This window comes from Phlebotomus papatasi, chromosome 2, assembly GCF_024763615.1.
Source record: "Phlebotomus papatasi isolate M1 chromosome 2, Ppap_2.1, whole genome shotgun sequence".
Classification (NCBI taxonomy): domain Eukaryota; kingdom Metazoa; phylum Arthropoda; class Insecta; order Diptera; family Psychodidae; genus Phlebotomus; species Phlebotomus papatasi.
This window is the reverse complement of record NC_077223.1, coordinates 96,114,456-96,137,314: the sequence shown is the minus strand read 5'-3', so window position 1 is coordinate 96,137,314 and position 22,859 is coordinate 96,114,456. Positions and strand designations below refer to the sequence as shown.

At 32.5% G+C, this 22,859-nt stretch overlaps 2 protein-coding genes across 3 annotated transcripts in view; one reads left to right on the top strand and one right to left on the bottom strand.

Moving 5' to 3' along the window:
• Positions 1–2,383, top strand: part of LOC129802535 (protein dopey-1 homolog) — a 51,793-nt gene extending 49,410 nt beyond the window's left edge. For both annotated transcript variants that reach the window (XM_055848441.1, XM_055848440.1), the window contains one exon: positions 1,717–2,383. In XM_055848441.1, the coding sequence (XP_055704416.1) occupies positions 1,717–1,935 (219 nt within the window). In that variant the 3' untranslated portion in view covers positions 1,936–2,383. The remainder of the gene's footprint in view (positions 1–1,716) is intronic.
• Positions 2,384–5,508: 3,125 nt separating this feature from the next.
• LOC129802565 (uncharacterized) lies at positions 5,509–17,209 on the bottom strand. The gene is made up of 3 exons (XM_055848493.1): positions 16,991–17,209; positions 10,299–10,506; positions 5,509–6,377 (listed from the first exon to the last, which is right to left on the bottom strand). The coding sequence occupies exons 2-3, from the start codon at positions 10,492–10,494 to the stop codon at positions 5,995–5,997; spliced, it is 579 nt and encodes a 192-aa protein (XP_055704468.1). The 5' UTR covers positions 10,495–10,506; positions 16,991–17,209; the 3' UTR covers positions 5,509–5,994.
• Between the last annotated feature and the right edge of the window lie 5,650 nt (positions 17,210–22,859).

The following is a 22,859-nucleotide window of genomic DNA, read 5'->3' as shown; positions in this document are numbered from 1 at the left end:
TAAATAATCAAAACTTTTTTATCCCATTAGCTAGCAGTGTAATCTTGGAACATATTTTTATAAAAGTTTCAGAGATTATACGCTCTTGTTTTTTATATAAAGATTTTAAATACCAAAATTACACGTGGGGATGTTTGGGACACCTGAAAGGGGATGAATGGGACGTTGATTTTCGACAATATTGTAGGTGGTATGCAATTGTTTATTGTCAAAATGAAGAGTAATGCCCAGTTTCTACTGGAAATCTCCCTCCTCTCGTGCAAAGTTTACCAGTGGAGTAGATTTCTCTAACTACAGGGACAATTAAACTATCAATGTCTTGGGAATCAATAATTCCTTCTCAGATGATATTCGATCTTTGCCCAATCTAGTTAAAAACTATTTTTTTCGAAAATTTTTCGAACAATTTTCCAGAAAAGGCAAGGCGAGAGCTAATTCAGAGAAATAATGAGAAAACAGGTACAATGCAGTTGTCGTAAAATCAAACAGGAATCCATCAATGAGTTCAAAACTAAGAGTTGCAAGAAAATCTACTTGCCTGAGGAATTTGATAATCATGATTGCAATATTTAGAATAAAAAAAGAAAAGAAAGGTAGATGGAAATTAAGAAGAAAATACTTTAAATAATTGATTGACAATAAATGACTCTACTGTACAAATAAAATTGATATTAATTTCTAAGTATGAAAAAAAGATTAAACATTTTTATTTCGATTAGAAATATTTTTAATCTAGTACTTAAATTAATTAATGTGCTCCAATAATGCAAATTATGCGAGACAAACGCGTCCCAAACATCACCTTTTGCGTCCCATACTGCCCCACGTCGGGGAGGTTTGGGACAAAGCGTCAAGTAAAATGTTTTATCTTCTCCAAGAAAATTCAGTTGTTTTCCAAGTTCTATCGAGTACTTTTTATAAAGTCAATACCCATAAATATCCTATAGACCGCATAAAATTGTAATACCCTATCCTGGTTTTTTGGAATAGTGTCTCAAAGTCAAAACATGAAAAAGTGCCCCAAACCTCCCCGGTCTCCCCTACTTAATTGATTTATTATCAAGTTTTTAGGGAGGTGTCCCACATTTCACACTGCTTTGTCCAACTTTCCAAACTGTCTCGCTTTCCACATTTTACCCTACTGCAAACACTATTTTTCTACGGGATGGTTAGAACATCAAATAGATTTGGTTGGATTTAATACCATTAGAAACACATTTAATCACTTTTAAATTAATTGCCTATTAGAATTACGATTATTAGAATGTAGCAGACTATTTTATATTCGTGTAAATTCTGTAAACTTCTCTTCAATTAGGTTAATTAGGCTATTAACAAGACTTTGAATGTTTCATGTTGTGTTTTCATTCTCTTTTGGCATTAAATAGTAAACTTTTACTTTTAGAAATGCAAAGAATTCCTTTAATGCCCTGAATTATCATAAAAAGATGTACTTTTTGAATTTTTCATTTGGCATGGAAGAAAAAGTTTTCCCATATTGAACGTAAATATTTTCCCGGGAAGATTGCTTGGAGCGATCACAAAGACATTGCTCAAGGTTTATTTATAGATTAACAGCAGTTGTTTATATCTCAATGAACGAATGAGACGACAGACAACATCGTTGTTAAATGACGATGAAATTAATGGGAAAATTGTGAAATTGCAATAATTCCAGAAAATAATAATTTGAGGTTTCTGTTTTTTGTTCGGCAGAGACCTGCTTGTTCGAGGAAGAATCATTTAGTTCTGACTTGCCAGAGTATTGCCAATCTGCAGGATCTCTACGGATTCTTCTCTACTTTGAGTGTCACCTGGCCACCGTATCAATTTGGGGCAGATGTGGACAGAGAAGTAGCAACTTGCCTGGCAGAAATTGAAAGTATCCTTGCGGCGGACTTTCTAGAGAAGATGCCCCAATCGATTGCAAGGTGAAATGATGTCCAGTCTCAACTGGAATTTTCCTATTCTCCGTACTTTGTGTGATAATACTAAAAGCAAAAAAAAAGAAGTAAAGCAAACAATCCCATAAAAAATCATGTGAGTGCAATCGATAAAAAATGCAATTTAAATCACTCCCCTGTATCTGCTCTTTAGTGTAAATAACTATATTTTAGTGAAGGAAAAAAGGGGTTTTTCAGTGGAAAAGCGGGAGAAAGAGCTTGATAAAAATCTTTACCATGAACTTTTGTATTTATTTCTCTAATGCGCTTTGCGTACTTCTACCAACTATTGGCGCAAGTAAATATTCTCTCAACAAGTTTTAATTGTGAAAGAGTTTGGAGACCAATGGGAAGCTTCACCTCTGAAACATTGTATTAACAATATTTAAATTATATTGAAAAAAAAGTGAGATTTTATTAAATGTTTAAAAAGACAAAAACTTTAGTTTGTTTTACTTGGATTTCTTGAGCTTTCAGATAAGGTTTCTCTTGGGTTCTTTCGGAATTAATTGGTAGAAAAAATTAGAAAAAGGTAAGTAAGGATTTGATGATCAAATATTAAACTTTAATTAGGGTAAATGTACCAAATTCCGGCCAGCTTACAATACCGGCCACATTTTTTGTTATTCAAATTTTCATGAATTTTTAGTTTTTGCATACTCTACAGATTATACAACGCAAAAAATAACAAAAAAAAATATCGCTTTGACGAGCAAGATGATCTGAAAAAGGCTTTGGAGGAATTCCGAAAGGGAAAGGAACTATAGAGAATGAGGTGGCCGAAATAGGCTACCAATGCTATATCTACATTTTTATTCATTTTAAAATGTATTAAGAATGATTTTAAAATCGAAAATTTGTGAAAAAAAAATGTTATCATTCTAGAATCTTCTGGCAAGAGTTACAAGGATACGGACAAACAAGAAATGTAAATAAGAGAAAGATAAGTCATTTACGGATACAGCCTATTCATGACTGATTTCAAGACCTCTCCCTGAAATTCCAATTTAATTAAATCAGTTGAAAAATAGGCCCTTAATAGGGGTTGCAAAGCGTCCAAGGCTTTGCGAGCTGCTCGAACTCCCGAGAAGGAGCACTGCCTTATATTCCTTTTCGCAAATTTTTCTGATGCATTTAAAATTATTTTCGAATTAAATTTGTCTATAAATCACCACAAAACCATCTTGAAGTAAAAAATTGTTCAAGAGGAGAGTTTCAAAAAGTCATTAACCTTTTAATTATTTAATTGACCGAATCGGGTGAAAATGAGGCATTTGACCTTTAATATTTCAAGATGGCGATTTTTCCGGTGATAGGTGTCAAAGGATGAAATGTTCAGCTGGACTACCTCCAAAACATTTCCAAAAATGAACGATATCATCAGGGCTAATATTTTCCAAAATTAGAAAATCCTAATTTTTTACCTATTTTTGTGGATAGGGAACACATGAAAGGCGAAGGGGGAAAAATAAAGAGGTTGGGTTCGAGATAGTGTTATTTGAGGAGGGGTCAAATAGAAGTGTTCAAGTATTATTTTCTTGACCTAGACCTAAAAAAAATCATCCTGAATTTTTTGATACCTATCGCGTTTCTTAAGATTAAACTTCTAATCTAAGACATCAAAAGCTGTAGGGGAGACCGGGGAGGTTGGGACACTTTTTCATGTTCTGACTTTGAGACACTATTTCAAAAAACCACGTTAATGTATTACAATTTTATGCGGTCTATATGATACTTATGGGTATTGACTTTATAAAAAGTACTCGATAGAACTTGGAAAACAACTGAATTTTCTTGGAGAAGATAAAACATTTTACTTGACGCTTTGTCCCAAACCTCCCCGATATGGGGCAGTACGGGACGCAAAAGGGGATGTTTGGGATGCGTTTCTCTCGCATAATTTGCATTATTGGAGCACGTTAATTAATTTAAGTACTAGATTAAAAATATTTCTAATCGAAATAAAAATGTTTAATCTTTTTTTCATACTTAGAAATTAATATCAATTTTATTTGCACAGTAGTGTCATTTATTGTCATTCAGTTATTTAAAGTATTTTCTTATTATTTTCCATCTACCTTTTTTTGCTTTTTTATTCTAAATATTGCAATCATGATTATCAAATTCCTCAGGCGAGTAGATTTTCTTGCAACTCTTAGTTTTGAACTCATTGATGGATTCCTGTTTGATTTTACGACAACTGCATGGTACCTGTTTTCACATTATTTCTCTGAATTATCTCTCGTCTTGCCTTTTCTGGAGAACTTGTTCGAGAAATTTTCGAAAAAAATAGTTTTTAACTAGATTGGGCAAAGATCGAATATCATCTGAGAAGGAATTATTGATTCCCAAGACATTGATAGTTTAATTGTCCCTGTAGTTAGAGAAATCTACTCCACTGGTAAACTTTGCACGAGAGGAGGGAGATTTCCAGTAGAAACTGGGCATTACTCTTCATTTTGACAATAAACAATTGCATACCACCTACAATATTGTCGAAAATCAACGTCCCATTCATCCCCTTTCAGGTGTCCCAAACATCCCCACGTGTAATTTTGGTATTTAAAATCTTTATATAAAAAACAAGAGCGTATAATCTCTGAAACTTTTATAGAAATATGTTCCCAGATTACACTGCTACCTAATGAGATAAAAAAAATTTTTGATTATATATCTCTGATATAAAATACAAAGAGGAAAACTGAGACGTCAAAATATACGATTTTTATCTATTTTTAAAAAAAATGTTCATAGGATTAAAACAATAAAACTGATGTTATCCATTTTTTTAGTCAAGCAAGATACATCTTAATATTGCCTACGATACAGTAATGGTTAAATCCCATTTATTTCAAAAATTAATTGAAAAAATCGCCTTGTCTCACACTACCCCTGTCCCAAACCTCCCCGGTCTCCCCTATCTTTTTTTTGGAAATGTGGAAAATAGGCTTTAGGTCGAGATACAACGCAAACGTCTTCCAAGTTACGCTATTGGTAATAGGGGTAGTAGTATTAAAAGTCTGAGGTGACATATCACCTTTTATGTCGCCAAAAGACAAAGAGATTGATATAATCGCGTGATTAGCACTAATTAAGGATTTCTTTAACTCATTACGGATTCATTATGGACTGCCTCTCTCCGAAACATTCTGTGAGTTTGATGGATACTCTCCAACGGTGTTTTGTGGACAAACATTTTATTCTTAGAATTTATTTAAAGCAATTAGGGTGAAAGAAAAACCTATTTGGAATACGAAATTTGATCACTTACCCTTATCGAAAAACGTAGATTAATGAAAAAACGACATATTACTTACATTTTATAAGATACATTAAATAAATTTCAATATTTTGACTAAAGTGTCAATAAGGGTTCCCTGTTGAAGAGGTGTTCATTCCACCCTACTGTAAATTATTTCTAGACTAATTTTTATCATTTTAAGTGTCACAGTTATGGTCAATTTAAGCCGCAATCTGTTAATTAGTTTTTTTTAGCAAAAACTCTTGAGCAAAACCAAGTCTCAGAATTACAGACAAAAACGACATTGCAGAAATAAAACGAAAATTTTGTATATATTAAGACTGAATTTTTATTTATAAAACTGTGAGATAAAAAATAAAACAAAATTCAAAAATATACCACTTGCTTCTCAATGAGAGCAAGTGTTTCTCTCTCACATCTTCTTGAATCATATATTTCTCCATTTATATAAATTCGTTATCATAATGCTGTAAAAACCTTATTTCACACACATTCAATATTCCAATTTTAAATTTATAGAAAAAAAACTGAGAAACTTTGCGTATTCTTATGGAAAGAACACGAAGCCTTTGCGGCACTTATTCAACAGAAGTCGTGAATGAAAATATAATTATATCGAATAATTCACAGCTTTGTTTAACTTCTTTCCCATCGTACTCACTTAATTAATCTACAAAAATAGCCGTGTACTTTTTTTCACAAGTTATAGAGATATACAAAAAGATTTGTTTTTGATATACAGAGTGGGAAAGGTGTATAAAGGATTCAGGAGCTAGTGGCTAGAGATATTTAGGCAAGGCCTGAGTATGCTGGTAGTCCATCATTGGCTGGTGGAGCTTTGTAGATAAGAGCTGCAGCACCAACTCCGTTGCATTCTTCCTGGCGCAATTCCTGGAAGAGGGACATGATGGCCAGCCAGATATAGACCCCAAAGCCGTACATCACCAACATGAAGACGAGCGTGATGAAGCCTTCTGCAACGTTCTCTGACATTGTCATAGCCACCTGGACCATGGTAATGATGAGACCCACGGCGAGATTGATGGCTCCTGAGATGAGCCACGGCAGGAGAAGATAGCGATTGCGTCGAACTGCACCAGCGATTAGCAGGGATGCTGATATCAATGCAACCAAGGACATTGCAATGTACACCCCGAGGCCAATTTGAAGGTCTGAAAATATAAATTGGAAAATTAAATTCTTCTTTTTCTTTTTGAAAAAAAAAAATCCAGTAATTTTGATAATCTTCGCGGATAATATCGGGACAAAGATCGAGGAGATTTTTGAACAAATCTTCTTTTTCTGGAGTCTGACGGCAAACTATCTCCTCAATTCTTCCGGTGTTCGTTAGAAAATTTTCCTCTTTCAAATTAAAAGTCGAAAGCTTTGGAGAAACAACCTGATTCTTTTAATTTGAAAGAGGAAAATTTTCTGACGAACACCGGAAGAATTGAGGAGATTTTTTAACAAAGATCGTCGTATTAAACCCCGCCTAAGAAAATATCCTTCCCTTCTCTGGAGTAAATTAGCATTTACTGTATTTATGCAATTTATACTGCATTTAAGTAATTTACATTTAGTAAATTACTTTTTTAGCTTTTTACTGTTCTCAAGTGCTTCTACATAATCGACTTTTCTTGTGTTGGTTCCTTTCACGACTGTTTGGTGGATTACAATACAGCCAGGACTCGAGATAACAGTCAAGACAGGAACCAAAACAAAGAAAAGTCGATAATATAGAGGCATTTTAGAACAGTAAAGTACTAAACACATGTTCAGGAGGAAGATTTTCCCTTTTCAAACCTGATCAGTAGGGGAATTCTGTAATTTTCGTGACATTGTCACGCGTGAGTTCGAAACCTGACAATTCCATTCAAACTTTTTTGTCATATCATATGAGTTCGAAAATGCAATTCATTGAATTTTTTATGAAATCCCTTTACTTGATGATTTTATGAAAATACAGTACATCTTGGTTGATTTGTTTCACAAAATTCATTGTCATTTGAATTGCCAGAAATTTCAAATATGTGATTTCTGACAATGCCACGTGAGCTGAAATGGCAATGTCACGGCTACAGAATCGCATTTTCGAAAAATCTCTCCTAGGATTCGAACCCAATTTGTCATATGGCATTGCCAGACCATTACAGAATTCCCCTAATGCTCTGGCAATGCCATGACAAATTGGGTTCGAATCTTAGGAGTCTTAGGAGAGCTTTTCCGAAAATGCGATTCTGATGTCATGATATGACAAAAAAAGCACGAATGGCATTGTCAGGTTTCGAACTCACGCGTGACAATGCCACGATAATTACAGAATTCCCCTACAGGGGATATTTGAGAACCAAAAATTCACATGAAGGAACAACACTAAGAACCTGAGAATTTCGAAGAGCTTACAAGAGAAAACTGTAGTACTCTCTCTGTCCCGAAATATGTCGTACGTTTGCTAGTACATTTTATATGAAAGAACGTACGACTTATTTCGGGACAGAGGGAGTACTATTCTAGGATGCGTGAAACTTCGGCGTGAATTGATCAACCCTCTTCAGTAATGGGAGAGTTTGGCTGAAACACAAGATGGAGAAAAGCTGGTTCATCGGTTAAATTACGATCCAAATCGGTCAAATTGCTGATCAACAAAATTAGGTCTTGAATGCCAAGATACAGCTTCTCCGAGCAATTAAAGGAATTATCAATAGTGATTCAGTAGAGAACGTTTCCGTTCACAATGATCTGAGAGCCGTACAGTTACGATCATATTTAGCAAACGTGAGATAAATTGTGCAAAGCCATTTTGCAATCCATTATGAAGGAACGTGGCATCAATTTCGGGTCTGAAGACAAAGAAGTTCAAGACAATTATGGTTATATTGAATCTTTCCTTAGAACGCTTCAGAGTTGGCTTCGAATATCTTTCTGAAGAACTGAAGGATTGAGAGAAACATGAAAGTTTGAATGAAAAATTGTAGATTTTTTTAAGCAATCAGTCTTATCGTCTTGATTTGGAGACGGACTCTTGTTCCCTGTAAATTTGGCAAAATCGAAACAAAAACTAACCCTAAGCGCAAATATAACAGGTCTAGAAACCATGACTTTGAATGTGTTCCCTTCATATCTAAAGCCTTCCTTTATAATTTGATGCTCGGTCGGAAGATGAATAAATTTAGAAAAAGACACGGATTTAGATATAGATTCTTCTCTCTCTTTACTACTAATACAACGATTCAGATCTTGTTGGTTCCTTCAGCAGATCTACAAAGTATGTCGAATGTTATACCTTGTATGCTTGGATACTTGAAGAAGGAGTTAACATGATCCAAAACATTGTATTAGAAATAAAGGAAGAGAAGGATCTAGGTTTAAATCCGTATCTTGTTATCTGAATGCTCTTCATGAACTATTTTTTTTACTTCCTAGTAGCTCTTTGTTAGGCTTTATTACTCCTAAAAGTACCAATTTCGAATAAATGTAATTCCTGTCAAAAACATGTCTTAACTCTTTCCGGACCACAACATATTCAGCGAACGAATTTCAGTAAAACTCACTTTATTGTAAGTCTTAGTTAGTGGTCAAATATGATACTTTTGTAGAGAAAGAATTTTCTCCGCCTCTGGGAAATTGGAAAACTCATGGGAACTCTCGTCCCCTAAAGAACGCAAAGGATACAAACTTCAATTTTCCCAAAGCCAATATTATCGATTTTGTAAACTGTTTGTGCGTGTCAAAGGACTCCTGTACGATGTTGATAACTAAAACAAGGTGAATTATTGACCAGTATCTTGTGGGATGTCCAGGAAGTGCTAAAAAAGACACTCTATGTTTCCTATATGTTTCTAGCGCGCTGAAAAAACTTTTGAGTATATTAGCTGTTATCTGTCATTGTAGAATGAATTAGCAAAAAATAGTAATACAAAATAAAAGCCAATTTAATAACGAAGAGGCAACCGAAAACCCCAAATTGTCAACTTACGTAGTTTTGAAGATATCTCGTGAAATATGTACGAAAACCGGAAAAATTTTACACTAAAACTGGTCGCATTTTTCAGAGCTAATGTCACCCCCTGGATAAAATACAGCTTTACCAAACAAAGGGGATTGGTCCAATAGACTAACCAGTTACGTTTCCTTGGGCTTTTTAATAAAATTAATTTTTCCTTGTGAAACTTCTAAAATTTCTTACTGTGTAATGCAAAAATTCAAATAGAGAAGCCCTCGTTCCGAAAAATATTTTGCGAAACCCAAAAAAACAGATATTCTTGTAAAAATGGAAGTAAGTTATTTGCTTGAAAATAGAAAAAACTCAGTCGGGTTTAAGAAAAAAATCTTCCAGGTTCTTTCCCAAAAAAATTAAAATTCCTATTCGAAATTCATGTCTGAATGGCTCTACTTTCCCCTACAATTTTCCTCAGTTATATGGTGGAGGGCTTGCATGTTTGAGAAGCGAGTATATACACACTGAGAAAAAAAGAGGCTGCGATTAACTTTTTTTCGTCATAACTTTAACACTTTTTGAGTGTAAAAATATATCAACATTTTTAATGTTCATTTTACACCTTTTAAGGGTAAAATCAACATGAAAGAATGGTAACTTTAACCCATAATACATCTAAAAAGGGTAATATTTACACCATTTTAGGATCAATTACAGGGTAAAATTAGCATTCCGGAATGTTATTTTGACTTTTTCGGATTTTTCTCAGTGCACTGAGAGAAATCCGGAAAAGTTAAAATAACATTCCGGAAATGTTAATTTTACCCTTCAGTATTGATCCAAAATCGGTGTAAATATTACCCTTTTTAGGTGTATTAGGGGTTAAAGTTATCCTTTTTCATGCTAATTTTACACTTATAAAGGTGTAAAATTAACATTAAAAAATGTTGATATATTTTTACACCTGAAAAGTGTTAAAGTTCTGAGGAAAAAAAGTTAATCGCACCCTCTTTATTTTCTCAGTGTACGATTATAAGCGTTATACAAAATTTCAAGACAATTTTCTGAGTTTTGGAAATAATGCTTTAAAATCAAAAGATAAAAAGTGTCTCAAACATTCCGGCTCTCCCCTAGAAATAAAATCTTCAAAACTTACAGGCTTTGATGGCATCTGATGTAACTTCATTATCTTGAGCATGTTCCATGATCATTTTAACTAAAACATCGACATTGCACAGCGCAATGATGGTAACTACGAGCACAAGAAAGCTAGTAACAGCTCCCAGCCATCCCAGAATGACTCCTCCAGTCTTAAGGGAGAAGCAGCAACAGCACTTCCGCAGATAAGGCATCTTGTGATTTTCCTGGAACGAAAGAAGCGTGTCTTTATGAGACAATAGTCAACTAAATTAAGCAATTTAAGAGTTGGATTACACTTTGGAAATGAGCGCGAGACTCTATTGCTGCAAAACAAGGTCTGAGAATTGGGCACATTGAATCGGAACACTCTTTGAGATACTCTCTAATGGTTCAAACACGCATTTTCAATTTGCACCATTCACAAAGTACGCCAAATGATATGGAAAGTTCTTAGGAGTTGAGCTCCGAGATGGGAAAAAATCACGTTCAAAGAGCAAATCTGTGTGCTCATCAGGTTGTGTTTTTGCTTGGGAAACACCGGTTGGAGAGATCCAACAAAAAGCTAGTGACTTCTAACCTTGAACGAGGAATTCTGCCCACAAAAAAGCCGCAACACGCTTTTATAATGTGATTTTTGAAGGTGAAAATACCTTTTTTTTGGAGATTTTTCCGGGAAATTTTAGCAGATTATTCTCCCAAACTTGCTTTCAGTTCGTGGACTTTTGTCTCGTCATGGGCTAGCCCATCAAACACTTACAGACGGAATTTGCATAAAAAGGAAACAATTATGATGTCTTGTTCTGGGCGATTGAGTAACATGTATAACGCACAATTTTAATAATAGCCGCTAAACTAAAAGGAATTAGAGATTTGAGACTAACAACCAATTTGTAAATGTTTTGGTTTAATCAAGGGTTTAATTCCATTTTAACTTAAATTACAGCGTAACAACATATTTAATATAACAATTTTAAGGAACATTATTTGTGTTCTAAGAATATTATTAAAAAATATTTAATTCTGGTCTCGATATATACGAGTATAATTTACTAAAATGTTCTATTTAATTGGGAGAATTATTATAAGATCGAAAAAAAAAACACAGAAATATGCACAATTTTGGGTGCACTTTCTTAAATTAAAAAAAAACTTCATTTTCATCTAGGATCTTGATATGTTCACAAGAGTCATACAGGAAATTAAGCGTTATTTTAGCTTTACAGTAGACTCTCTCTCAATCGGGAATATGGGGCGAAATGTCATCCGGTTCAGCGATAGAATTGAGCGTCAAAGCCTTTGTAAATTCCACAAAAAGTACTCAATTATAAAGAATCACGATAAAATAAGAAGAACTACAGCGAATTAGCTTCATAATTAAACGTGAAAATAGTCAACAAAATTTGTAGCCCGATTGAAAAAGAGCCGATTGAGTGAGAGTCTACTGTATGTGACTAACACCGGATAATTAGGAACGGAGATATAAAATTTTGAATTTTAAAACACAGCAAAAAATTAAAAATGCGTATTTATACTAGACGTAACCTGGACAAACGGATTTTAGATTTGAGACCCTTAAATGACCGTTTCTGATATTATTGTTAGTAGCTCATTTTTTGAACTTTCATTGGCTCAAGTTAAAGAGAGATCGATAAGTATATTATTCTCGAATAACATTGAATTTTCATTTAATTTTGGTTCAAAATTTTATGAAGTTCTACAAATAACTGTTAAAAAATTAAATGTTATCAGCAAAAAAAAGTTTTTAACAGTATTTAATCTATAACTTTAAAAGCAATGAATAAACTTTATCGATAACCATATTCGATGTCATTTATATAAATTGGACTTATTTTGTGAAGATTTAGAACCTATTGATCAAAATTCAATAATTTCCTAACTAGACTGAAATTTTCACTGACCTATTTTAATTTTTTGCTGGCCAAATTTAATTTTTTATTGCTTATTTGTTTTTGATCCAGCTTTTCTTTTAAAATACTTATCTTTCAAATTAAAAAGTTCATTTGCACATTTTCTTTTGAAAGTTCATTCTTACGATCGCCTATCATTTATGCTTTTTAAAGAAATAAATTTTTTGACAAGTTCCAATCAATTTAGGAAAAGTTTTTTTACTAAGCTATATTCAAAATAATATAAATAAAATAAAATAAAAATGAAATAAAATTAAAAATAATATTTTAAGTCGATTAGTCATAAACGATCCACATAGCGAAGCGCCTTGATTAGCACACTTGACTATTTATACTCACTTTCAAATTAATGATGGTTCAAAATACCTCGAATCGTGATTATAGGCTTAATTGAAAAATCTTCAATAAAAGTATAATATTATAGAACATATAAAACCATTAAAATTATGGATCAACTCTTTAACACGGTAAAATATTTCCGGTAGGGGAGACAGGGGTAGAATTAGCCAGCAAATGAAGCTTTTTTTTCGCGCATGATTTGTGAAAAAATGATAAAGTTTGTCTAATGTTTTTATGTTTCATAAGTAGCATTAAGATATTGGCTGTATAAAACCGTATAGTTCAGAGCTCTCAAATCCTTGGCTTTTTCTAGAGAGGATAATGAAAAAAGTATGACACATTGGCTACACCTGCCCCGGCCTGGGTAGATTTAGCCACTTTCGGGGTGCTATTTGCCACCAGTTTTCCAGACGAAATTTTAAAACTGGAAATACCAAGTGTTATTTCACTTGATCCACTGAAGCCAACTGAAACTAAATATGTAACTTAAACCTAATGAAAAAGACTTTAGCCGACTTTTTTATGACATTTTTGTAATTGCGGCAAAATTGATGAAAATATCCTGAAAAAATCTATTTCACAAATTTTTCATCCGAATGGCAATATTGCTTGGAATATCAATAGTACTCTTTCATCTAACAATTATCCATGTATTAGTGAAAAATCATTGATAGTTTTATCCGGCCACGGAAGAGTGGCTACAACTGCCCCGAGGGCTGTTTTAGTGTTTTTCATCTTATATAAAAAATTGGATAATTATTATCCAAGTGAAAAATATTCTTTAATTAGGTTTATGAAACCAGAAACGAGGTAAAACTATGAAATCTTGACTACAAACTCAGAAAACCAAATGCTGGTCCAAAAACTGAAACATCAAAACTGCAGTTTTATACCCATTTTATAAAAATGCTTCTAAATTGTAGGATAACAGGATCAGACTTATAAATATTTCTGGGAATATGGGGATGTGTTCCTACTTTCATTAAAAAATACTTTGCTCGATGTACATTTTAAGAAAAACGAGAAAAATCCACTGTCTACTTTTACCCCTGGCTAATTGTACTCCGGTCTCCCCTACTAACAATTTCGAAAGCACATTTTCTTACAGTTGACAATTTAAAAAGATCTCATAAATTCAAAGATTTTCTTAGCATAAGAATATCAAAGATACTAACTAAATTTAAAAAAATGAAAATAATTTAATAGATGTCGAATTAGAAAGTAGAAAGAGTTGTAGGAGTTTACGAGTTGTATCAGGCTATTTTTAGTATTTTAATTAAATTATAATTGTTTCGGAAAGACAAAAGATATTTCAATCGATCAAAAGGCCTTAAATCACAAAAATAAATTTTTATTTGTTAAATGATCATACGGTTAAGATACGAATTTTATCATAAAATTACGATATCCTTATATAAATGTTTTTTTTATATATTAACGATAATGTTAGTACACAAAAATCGTCATTCTAATTTTGAAAAGATCATCATTTTTAGTTCAATAATAAAAAAAAAGTTGACACAATCGGAGACAATTTAGGTCTAAGTTGATACTATTGATGTCCGTACGAGTATATCCGTTGATAGTACGACATGTCATATAGCCTATAAAACATTGCAATTCCTGCCTAATAGATTTCCTGTGGAGGAATTCTGTAACGGTATGACAATTTCATATGACAATTTAAAAATTTTAATATGATAAATTCGGAAAAATTAATCAACAATCACACTCATTTAGAGTTACTAAAAGCTCAATAGATCTTGCAATGGCCATTCGAATCTCATTGGGCTTTAAGGTTGTTCTGCTTTCGAATTTACCACGTAAATTTTTCATATGGCATTGTCATATCGTTACAGAATGCCCCTACAAGTCGTGATTTTCTCTTTTTGATGAACAGAATTGGTCCCATAGATCATGTAATTTTACACTATTATATGTTTTTTAAGCGGTTATTCGAAGCCTAAGTCAACAGACCTACATCCACCTCTGTGCATTTAAAGAGGGATTTTAACACTGTAGGGTAAAGTGATACAAGTTGGACAATGGTACACAATTTGGACAGGGCTTTTTGTCTTGATAAATTTAGTACTTCATTTTTATTTGTATATTTTTAATGCTTTTGTTTTATAATTTGGTTCCTTGTGCTTAAAAACAAATTTTGTACTGCATTTATCAAGAAAAAAAGCCATGTCCAACTTGTACTGGCGATTTGTCCAACTTGTAACACTAATTCCAAATTATATCACTTTACGCTATAACCGAAATTTAGCCGCATTTGTGCAAAAACGTCGTGGAAATCTTTGACGAAAAGGCTTATATGTCAGCAAAGCCATGGTTCATAGTTCATAGTTCAATTAAATTGTTAGTAGGGTAAGTGTGCCAAATTTCGGCATAGTTGCATGCAAGCATCAAAGTCTCAAGTTTGAAATGTAATATTTTAAATTCAAATTGATTTTTTTTATTCTTTCTTCTGAAAGAGTGTTTCTTGGAACCTTGTAAAGAGTTTACCGTGTTTATTTACTCTAAAATCATTCTTAATACATTTTAAAACGAATAAAAATATAGACATAGTTTTGGTGTTCTATTTCGGCCACCTTTATTCTCATAGTTCCTTGCCCTTGGGGAATTCTTCAAATATCTTTTTCATGTCATCTCGTTTGTCGAAGCTACATTTTTTGTTATTCTTTTGCATTGTATAATCTCTAGAGTATGTAAAATCTAAAAGTTGATGGAAATTCGAGGAACAAAAAAAGTGGCCGAAATTGCAAGCTGGCCGGAATTTGGCACACTTACGCTGCATGCTAAAAAAAAGCATTAATTACAGCTAATAATTGGGTAGAAGTAAAACGATTATATTTTATTTATGAGACTTTTTCAATAGCACAAAATGCAACTTTATTGACTTTGTTCTAAAACCGCAGTGATGTACATATACAAAGTACTAAAATAAAATATAATAATTGCAGGCATTATTATAATTTGGTGAGATTAGAAGCTACTAAAGAGCTAGTTGAAATAAATTTTCTCAAATCACATGATTTTTATGACTTTAATAATTTTCGCTATTTTGCAACGTAATACTAACTTAAAAAAGTCTTTTGAGGGGCGTTTCATTGAGGTGAAATTAGTGTTCTGTCTTTTTTTCATATTAAGTCTTTGCTAAATATTCAAAGCACTTACAGAACTCAGGTGACTAGTAGTAGATTAAAATAGAAGCAGAAAAATTAGAAGAAAATTGCCAATTCAGCTGTTAACTAGTCGTCATCCAAGAATATTTACGTTAAAGATCTTTTATCCCAGAATATGAATCATCATTGCAGTTTATTTTGGTATTGATAAAATACCTTGTTTTATATGTAATTAAAATTGAGAGAATAATTTCAAGATATTTCATTTTAGGACCATATTGAATTTTAGAAATTTATTTTCCAAATCCAATGTTTCTGTACTTTTGATTGTTAAGTGACTAATATTAAATTAATCAACAGATTAATGGATTGTGAAATAATACGCAATACATGAAAATTAAAGCGAGAATCCAATGTCATTGTATTTAATGTTATAATGTTAAATTTCATCATTATAAGTAATATAATATCATTGATATTTGGTCCTAAATATTGGCATTTAAGGTTATTTACTCAAACTGAAATTTGGTAACACCTGAAAAAATATAAAATTATTATTGTTATAGTGAAGTTTCCATTGAGAGCAATGTTTCTCTGAATGAACCAATTCAAGACCATTTCTTATCAAGAAACTTCCTGTCTAATTTCTCTTATCAATTGGATCCTGACACGAGCCGAGTTTTTAACTCCGGGTTTCAGATGAACAGACTATACATGAAATGTTTATACAATTTCTTTAAAGCTCCAAATTTTTAAATTTTGAGAAATTGAGCTTTCAAAAAATCATTTTAATCTTGCGATAGAAGGGTATCATCTCTGTGATTTATAATGAGATTGTAAAGAATGTCAGCTAAATAAAACAAACAGGTATATACAGGTCTTAAGTCTTCTTTTTATATTTACTGTACTGTTCTTATCTATCTTCGTGACAATTTACAAGAGTCTACGGAAGCTCTCTATCAAGATTCATTCACTAACCTTCCTCAAAATGATATTTTTAGCAATTTACTATTCCTCGAACAACAGCAAAGAGGCAGGTTATGCAATAGTTAATCAAATAGAGATTTTGCAATAGAGAAATTCTAAATATTCCTCTCTCTTGTCGATTGAAAAAGTCAGTGAAGCTGATGGAATTACATAAACTTATTTACATTATAAGAAAAACGTCTCTATGTTGCTTGCACTAAAATAATCTCATATGAGAGAATCATTTATAAACTGCGTAGTCACAAATTCCTCTCATAATGTATCACTTTTTTCTTCGAGGGCCAACATTGAGGTCAGATTTTTTGGACTTTTATTGTACTTACTTGTTTTGGAGATGGCAAAAGGTCAAGAAATATTCCTTTAGAACACTATTTAACAACTTTCAGGTAGGAACTCTCAAAATTTTCACACTTTTTCACACAAAAAAATTTCACAGCAATGTGATTATGTTTAACTCGGTTTAAGCAGAGGCGATAGAACTAGTACGTCTTGTAAATCCAATGGCTGATCCGACACTGAGCGTGAAGTTTCGTGCACAGAAAACCGACACAACTTAGTCAGAAAAGTATTATAAGCTTTTGATGAGATGGTAGTGGTTAGTAAACGTCATCGAAACAGAATGAATTCCCCAAACAACAATCCAGCATTTCTTGTTTGATTAATCCTCCAAAGCAAAAAGTGCGAAATTCCCTCTGAAAGCAAAAATAAAGCTAAACGTCCCACAGAAACTTCGTGCCAGGCAATGAGTGGTAATAATATACCAAATGACTTCATTAAAATTAAATTATTTTCAAATTTCCCAAATTTTCTTCTTCATTTCAACCATTTCGACCCATTTTGCCTAATACCTTCACTGAATCTTATCACTGGTGGCTAACAGTCTAAAAAAATCTTCACATTTGCGCTAGATTAAATTTACAAATTCTCCAAATGAAACATTCTAAAATGATTGTCGTGATAAAGACTTTCCAATATGCCCAATATGCATATGAAGTAAAATCATGAAGTTGTTAATATAGTTGTGTGCTATTCAAGTATGTAAATTTCTACATTGGATGATTAATGGCAATTCGCAGAAAAAGTTTTTCAAAACTAGAACTTTCGCATTTTCAGACATGAACACTTTTAATAGCTCAGCTGAGAAAGTTCAAAAATAATTAAATAAACTTGTTTTAAGCTGAGATTCTTTATTTAAATTAATCTCAAAAAGGAATCAGTTCTTAGAATAGGTTACTCGGGGCAGAATGTCGTCATTTCCATAGTCTGTTGGCGTATTTCGCAATAGCAATTTGTTATCTGAATTCTTCTTAGAAATTCTTCTTAGAATGCACTTACTGTATAAGTTAACATTGTTATTTATGATCAATAAATTAGCAATTTGGTCGATTAACAAAACTTAAAAAATAATGGGAAATCCCTTTAACCCTTCAAGGATGAATGGGACACCGGAGTCCCAAACGTAAAAACTGATTTTTCGGACAATTTAGAGGACAAAATAAACTTTCTATAGTCAAAAAAATTATTTTTGTTTTGAGACACAGGTATCCTACTCCCACTTGTCCATTAAAGATTAAATCAAAGCCACAATATCAATATTGTTAATAATTCCTCCGGCACACCTTTTAGATGTGTAAAATTTCATGAAATCAAAATTCGCGGGTTTTTCTTTCTTAAAATCCACTCCTCTCACTCAAGATTGAACTAAATTTAATTTGGCCTGACATTTAAAAGAAGAAGAAGAGTCCGAAAAAATGAGATAGACATGTGCAAAACGTTTAAGAAAGAAAGAGGTGTGAATTTCGATTACATGAAATTTTACTGATCTAAAAGGTGTGCCAGAGCCGTAACTTACTAATTTTACCTTTTTCAATAGCATTTTTAGTTCATACACTAACCAAACTTCATTTTTACTGACCATTATGGCCCTGTCACACCTTTTAGATCAAGAAAATTTCATAAAGGCGAAATTTGAATCTCTCTCTTTCTTACAAGCTTTGCATTAGCCCATCCTACTCTTTCGCACTCTTCTTCTTCTTCTTTTGAACATCAGTCCAAATTAAATTTAGTTCAGTCCAATTTTGAGACCGAGAGAGTGGATTAGACTTATAAAATCTACACAAAATGAACTTTTAGAAAATTGTTGAAAAGCAATAAGTTTTCTATACGAGTATGTTCTTAATAAATCGATAAAATATTCTGAAAGCTTGTTTAAAAAATTAATATCTGTTTTGGTAAATATTACCTTAGGTTCTAATATTTATAAATTTTACTCGTTGACACTATTGGAGTTGCACTGTAATGCTTCTCGTTATTTGAAGTACAGAACAAAACACACATTTTTCTGGTTAGTTGTGGCCTCTTTGAAGTTTCTTAGTTCGTGTGATGGGGTACTCAGAGGAGAATGATAGTCTTATACGGGCTTCAGACTTTCTTTGACTTAGAAATGGACTAATAAGGTGAATTAATCTATTTAAATCAAATACACAAATTAAATTTGTTGCTATTTAGGATTTTGAGTCCTTCGGAAATTAGGCTAAACCTCTAGTCTGAAGACGATCTTAGCCATATGGCTTAAAACCTCTAATTCCTTATCAGGCAAGATTATTAAGGAAATTTTTGTTCGGATTAGATACTATATGTCAAAATTACCCATTAGATTTTGAAAAATTGACAAAATTGTTTGTTATTTAGTTAAGCCTCCTCTGAAGCCGGTATTAGAGAAACTGCTTTATCTTCGGTCGATAGTGTACTTTTTCACCTGATGACTATTAAGGCCCGGAAGTCGACAATGATTACATAAAAACATTTATGTTAAGTACTAGTTGTTTAGATAATTTTGTAGTCCGACGTGAAATCCGTCAGATTGTTTTTTGATCCAAATCATAATTTGAAAGAATCAAGATATAGTCAAGTGTGCTAATCCGGGCGCTTCGCTATCTGTATCGTTTATGACTAATTCACTTAAAATAATATTTTAATTTTTATTTCCGTAATATAGTCACTACAGTAACATAATATTACTATTCAAGTTTGACAAAAAGCAAAAATAATATTTTTTATCCATAGTGAGTGTAATCGACTCATTTCAATCTTGTACCAGCTGGGTTCTTCACTAAAAATTTTCTAGCAGTGATATTTTCGCTAATGATAGCTGGTTGATTGAAAACATTTATTGTTTTTTCCTTGTGAAAAAATATTTTAAATCCAAAGGTTTAATTAAAAGTGAATTAGCGAACACGCGACCCAGTTAGTGCATGCTGACTTTTTCGGTATTATCATTATTTTATACATTTTCTTTAATATTTTTGATATTTTTTTTTATATTATGTTTCTAAATGAAACAGTGAATAATTCTATGAATTTGACTTTCATCAGTCCAAAAACAAGCGTTTAAATAGCACTCTTCGGAAAACGATCCATTTACCCCACCTTACTATATATATTAAAAATTTTCAGTAGTTAAGCCATATGGATAGATCTTAGATCTGAAACCTTTATCACCGATGCCGATACAATGTAGTGTAACTGAAAATATTTTAGTATCTAATACAGTCAAGTTGCTGAATTATGAATTCCTCAAATTCGAAAAATGATTATTGAATTCGATTATGCAATTCTTCTCATGAGAATTATGTCTCGTCCATCATCTCAGCCATCTCAGCTATTTTCTATTAGGCTTCTGGAATTGATTTTTTCTATTTTCCGTTTTTTTGGTTTTTTAAAATAATATTTTTTTTATTTTTCGCTCTTCTTTTCTTCCTTCTTTCCGTGTATTAGATATTTTTCTTATAAAACTTTAATTACGTTTCAGGTCGTCTCCTCTTTAGATCCCTCTTTTGCTCCATTTTGTTAAGTTTTTGCAAAGATATTACTTTAGAAATGTTTATTAAATTGAACCATTGCTATAATAAGTTTTTCTTATTACTTTGTGAGAGAGTATAAGTAAAGAAATCTCACTACGAGTTAAAGAGTATTAATATAATAATTAAAAATGTTTTTTTCTAAGGTCAAGTGAAGAAATGTAAAGTTTCGCAGATTCGATTTATGAATACGAATCATTATTCTTTGTTGCTTATTGGATATTATAAGTATGAATTAAAAAGAAAGAACGTCAGAATAAACATTTGTGAGAAAATATGTACAATTGAGCACTTCTAGAAAAAGTAAAATCCCTGGAAATGGTAGCAGAAAAGGCTATGAATGAGGTCCAGGAGGTTCAGTGTTGGAAAGTCAAGAATAGTGGGATGGAAAAGTCAAAGATGTATATGGTGGAAAATGCACTTTTATCTATTTAATAATCTCTAAGTAATTAATATCACATGAATTTTGTTATTTATTTGTTTCTTTAATTATTTATTTATTTATTTTTTTTAATGAGGATTGGAACACCGGTGAGCCAAATGATATATTTTGCTTTAGAGATGTCAGAAAAAATGTTTTTCTGGTCCTGAATTTTCGATCTTCCCGTCCTTAAAGGCAAACGTAATGGCAAACCCAAACGTAGAAAGGAGAATGGTCAAAACTATATGGGCGCTGGTCCCGGAATCGCCACAAAAGAGAGTAGGCGCATTTTGTAGGTACTGATATAAGATTGAAAAATAGCCGAGACCCAGGACGATAAACGATGGGAGTCCTTGTAAAAAAGCGTTTATCCTTCCGAAATATCGCTGTTTTGATAACGAATTACTCAAGAACGACTAAAGCGATCTTGATGAAATTCGGTATAGGGTCACTGTATGACTTAAAGTTTTTGTCCATGTACATCACCCCCTCCCCCACCCTCCATTCTGATAGCCCCCATACAAAATGGGGGCGTTTTACCTTATAACTCATTTCTGAGAGGAGGTAGAAAGCTGAAATTCGACAAGGGAACAAAGCTTAGGGAATACTTTTAAACCATGTATAATATCTCCATCCTCTGTCCCCTTTTCTGGTAGCCCTCATACAAAATGAGAGCATTTCACCTTATAACTCCTTTCTGAGAAAAGATAGAAAGTTGAAATACAGCATGGGAACAAGGCTTAAAGAAGACTCTTTAACCATACTGACCAAACTCTTCGTCCATCACCCCTTCTGGTAGCCCCCATACAAAATAAGACTATTTTACCTTATAACTCCTTTCTAAGAGGAGGCAGAAAGTTGTAATTCGACTAGATGTCTATAAATGCATATAAAATCTAGAAAATTATTGTTAACGTTATTAGTTATTATTTTTTTTCATTTTTAACTACTACTACTATTTCTAACTACTTCTTCTCAGAAAGGAGGTCAAAATGCTCTCATTTTGTATAGGATTACTATAAGGGGTGGTGTAGGAGCGGGTTAACATGCATGGTTGAAAAGTCTTCCATAAGTTTTGTTCCCTTGTTGAATATCAGCTTTCTACATCGTCTTAGAAAGGAGTTATAAGGTAAAGTGCTCCCATTTTGTATGAGGGCTACCAGAACGGAGGGTGGAGGGAGGGGGTGATATGCATAAATAAGAAGTATAAAACATACAGTGACCCTATACCGAATGTCATCAAGATCAGTTAAGCAGTTCTTGTATAATTCGTAGTCAAAACAACGATTTTTCGGAAGGATAAAGGCCTTTTATACAAGGACTCCCGGCGTTTATCGTCCTGGGTCCCGGCATTTTTCTCAACCTTATATCAATATCTTCAAAATGCGTCTACTCTAAAGAAGATAAACTTGTTGAAATATTGTATTTGGGTCGATTAAATACATTTACTTATTTTCAAAGTAAAAATTAATATATGATTTAAACTGAATAATTCTGTATTATGACAAATTATTCATTACGGCCTTAATGGGTTAACATGGCTTAGTTTAAAAGACGATATTTTACGTGCTTCAAATTGCTGACTAAAGCAACATATCACAATACAGAAGTGAGACAAAAAGTGGGAATTGCTCACAATGCACCATCAATAAAATTTACAAAAGAAAGCTACTGACCAAATGGCAAAAAGCATTTTGAACACTGAAAAATTCATTTTAGTCGGCAAAAAATAAAACCATAGAAAATATATTGAAATAATTTGAAAAGACGAGCTGAGAAATTTTTTATGGTTAATAAATAATGCAGAATTGGACAAAAATTAATAATAATTTTCATGCTTTAATTTTAATTGAAAGTTGTAGGGGAAAGTGACCATGCTTGATACGATCCAAGCTTGATAATAACTATTTT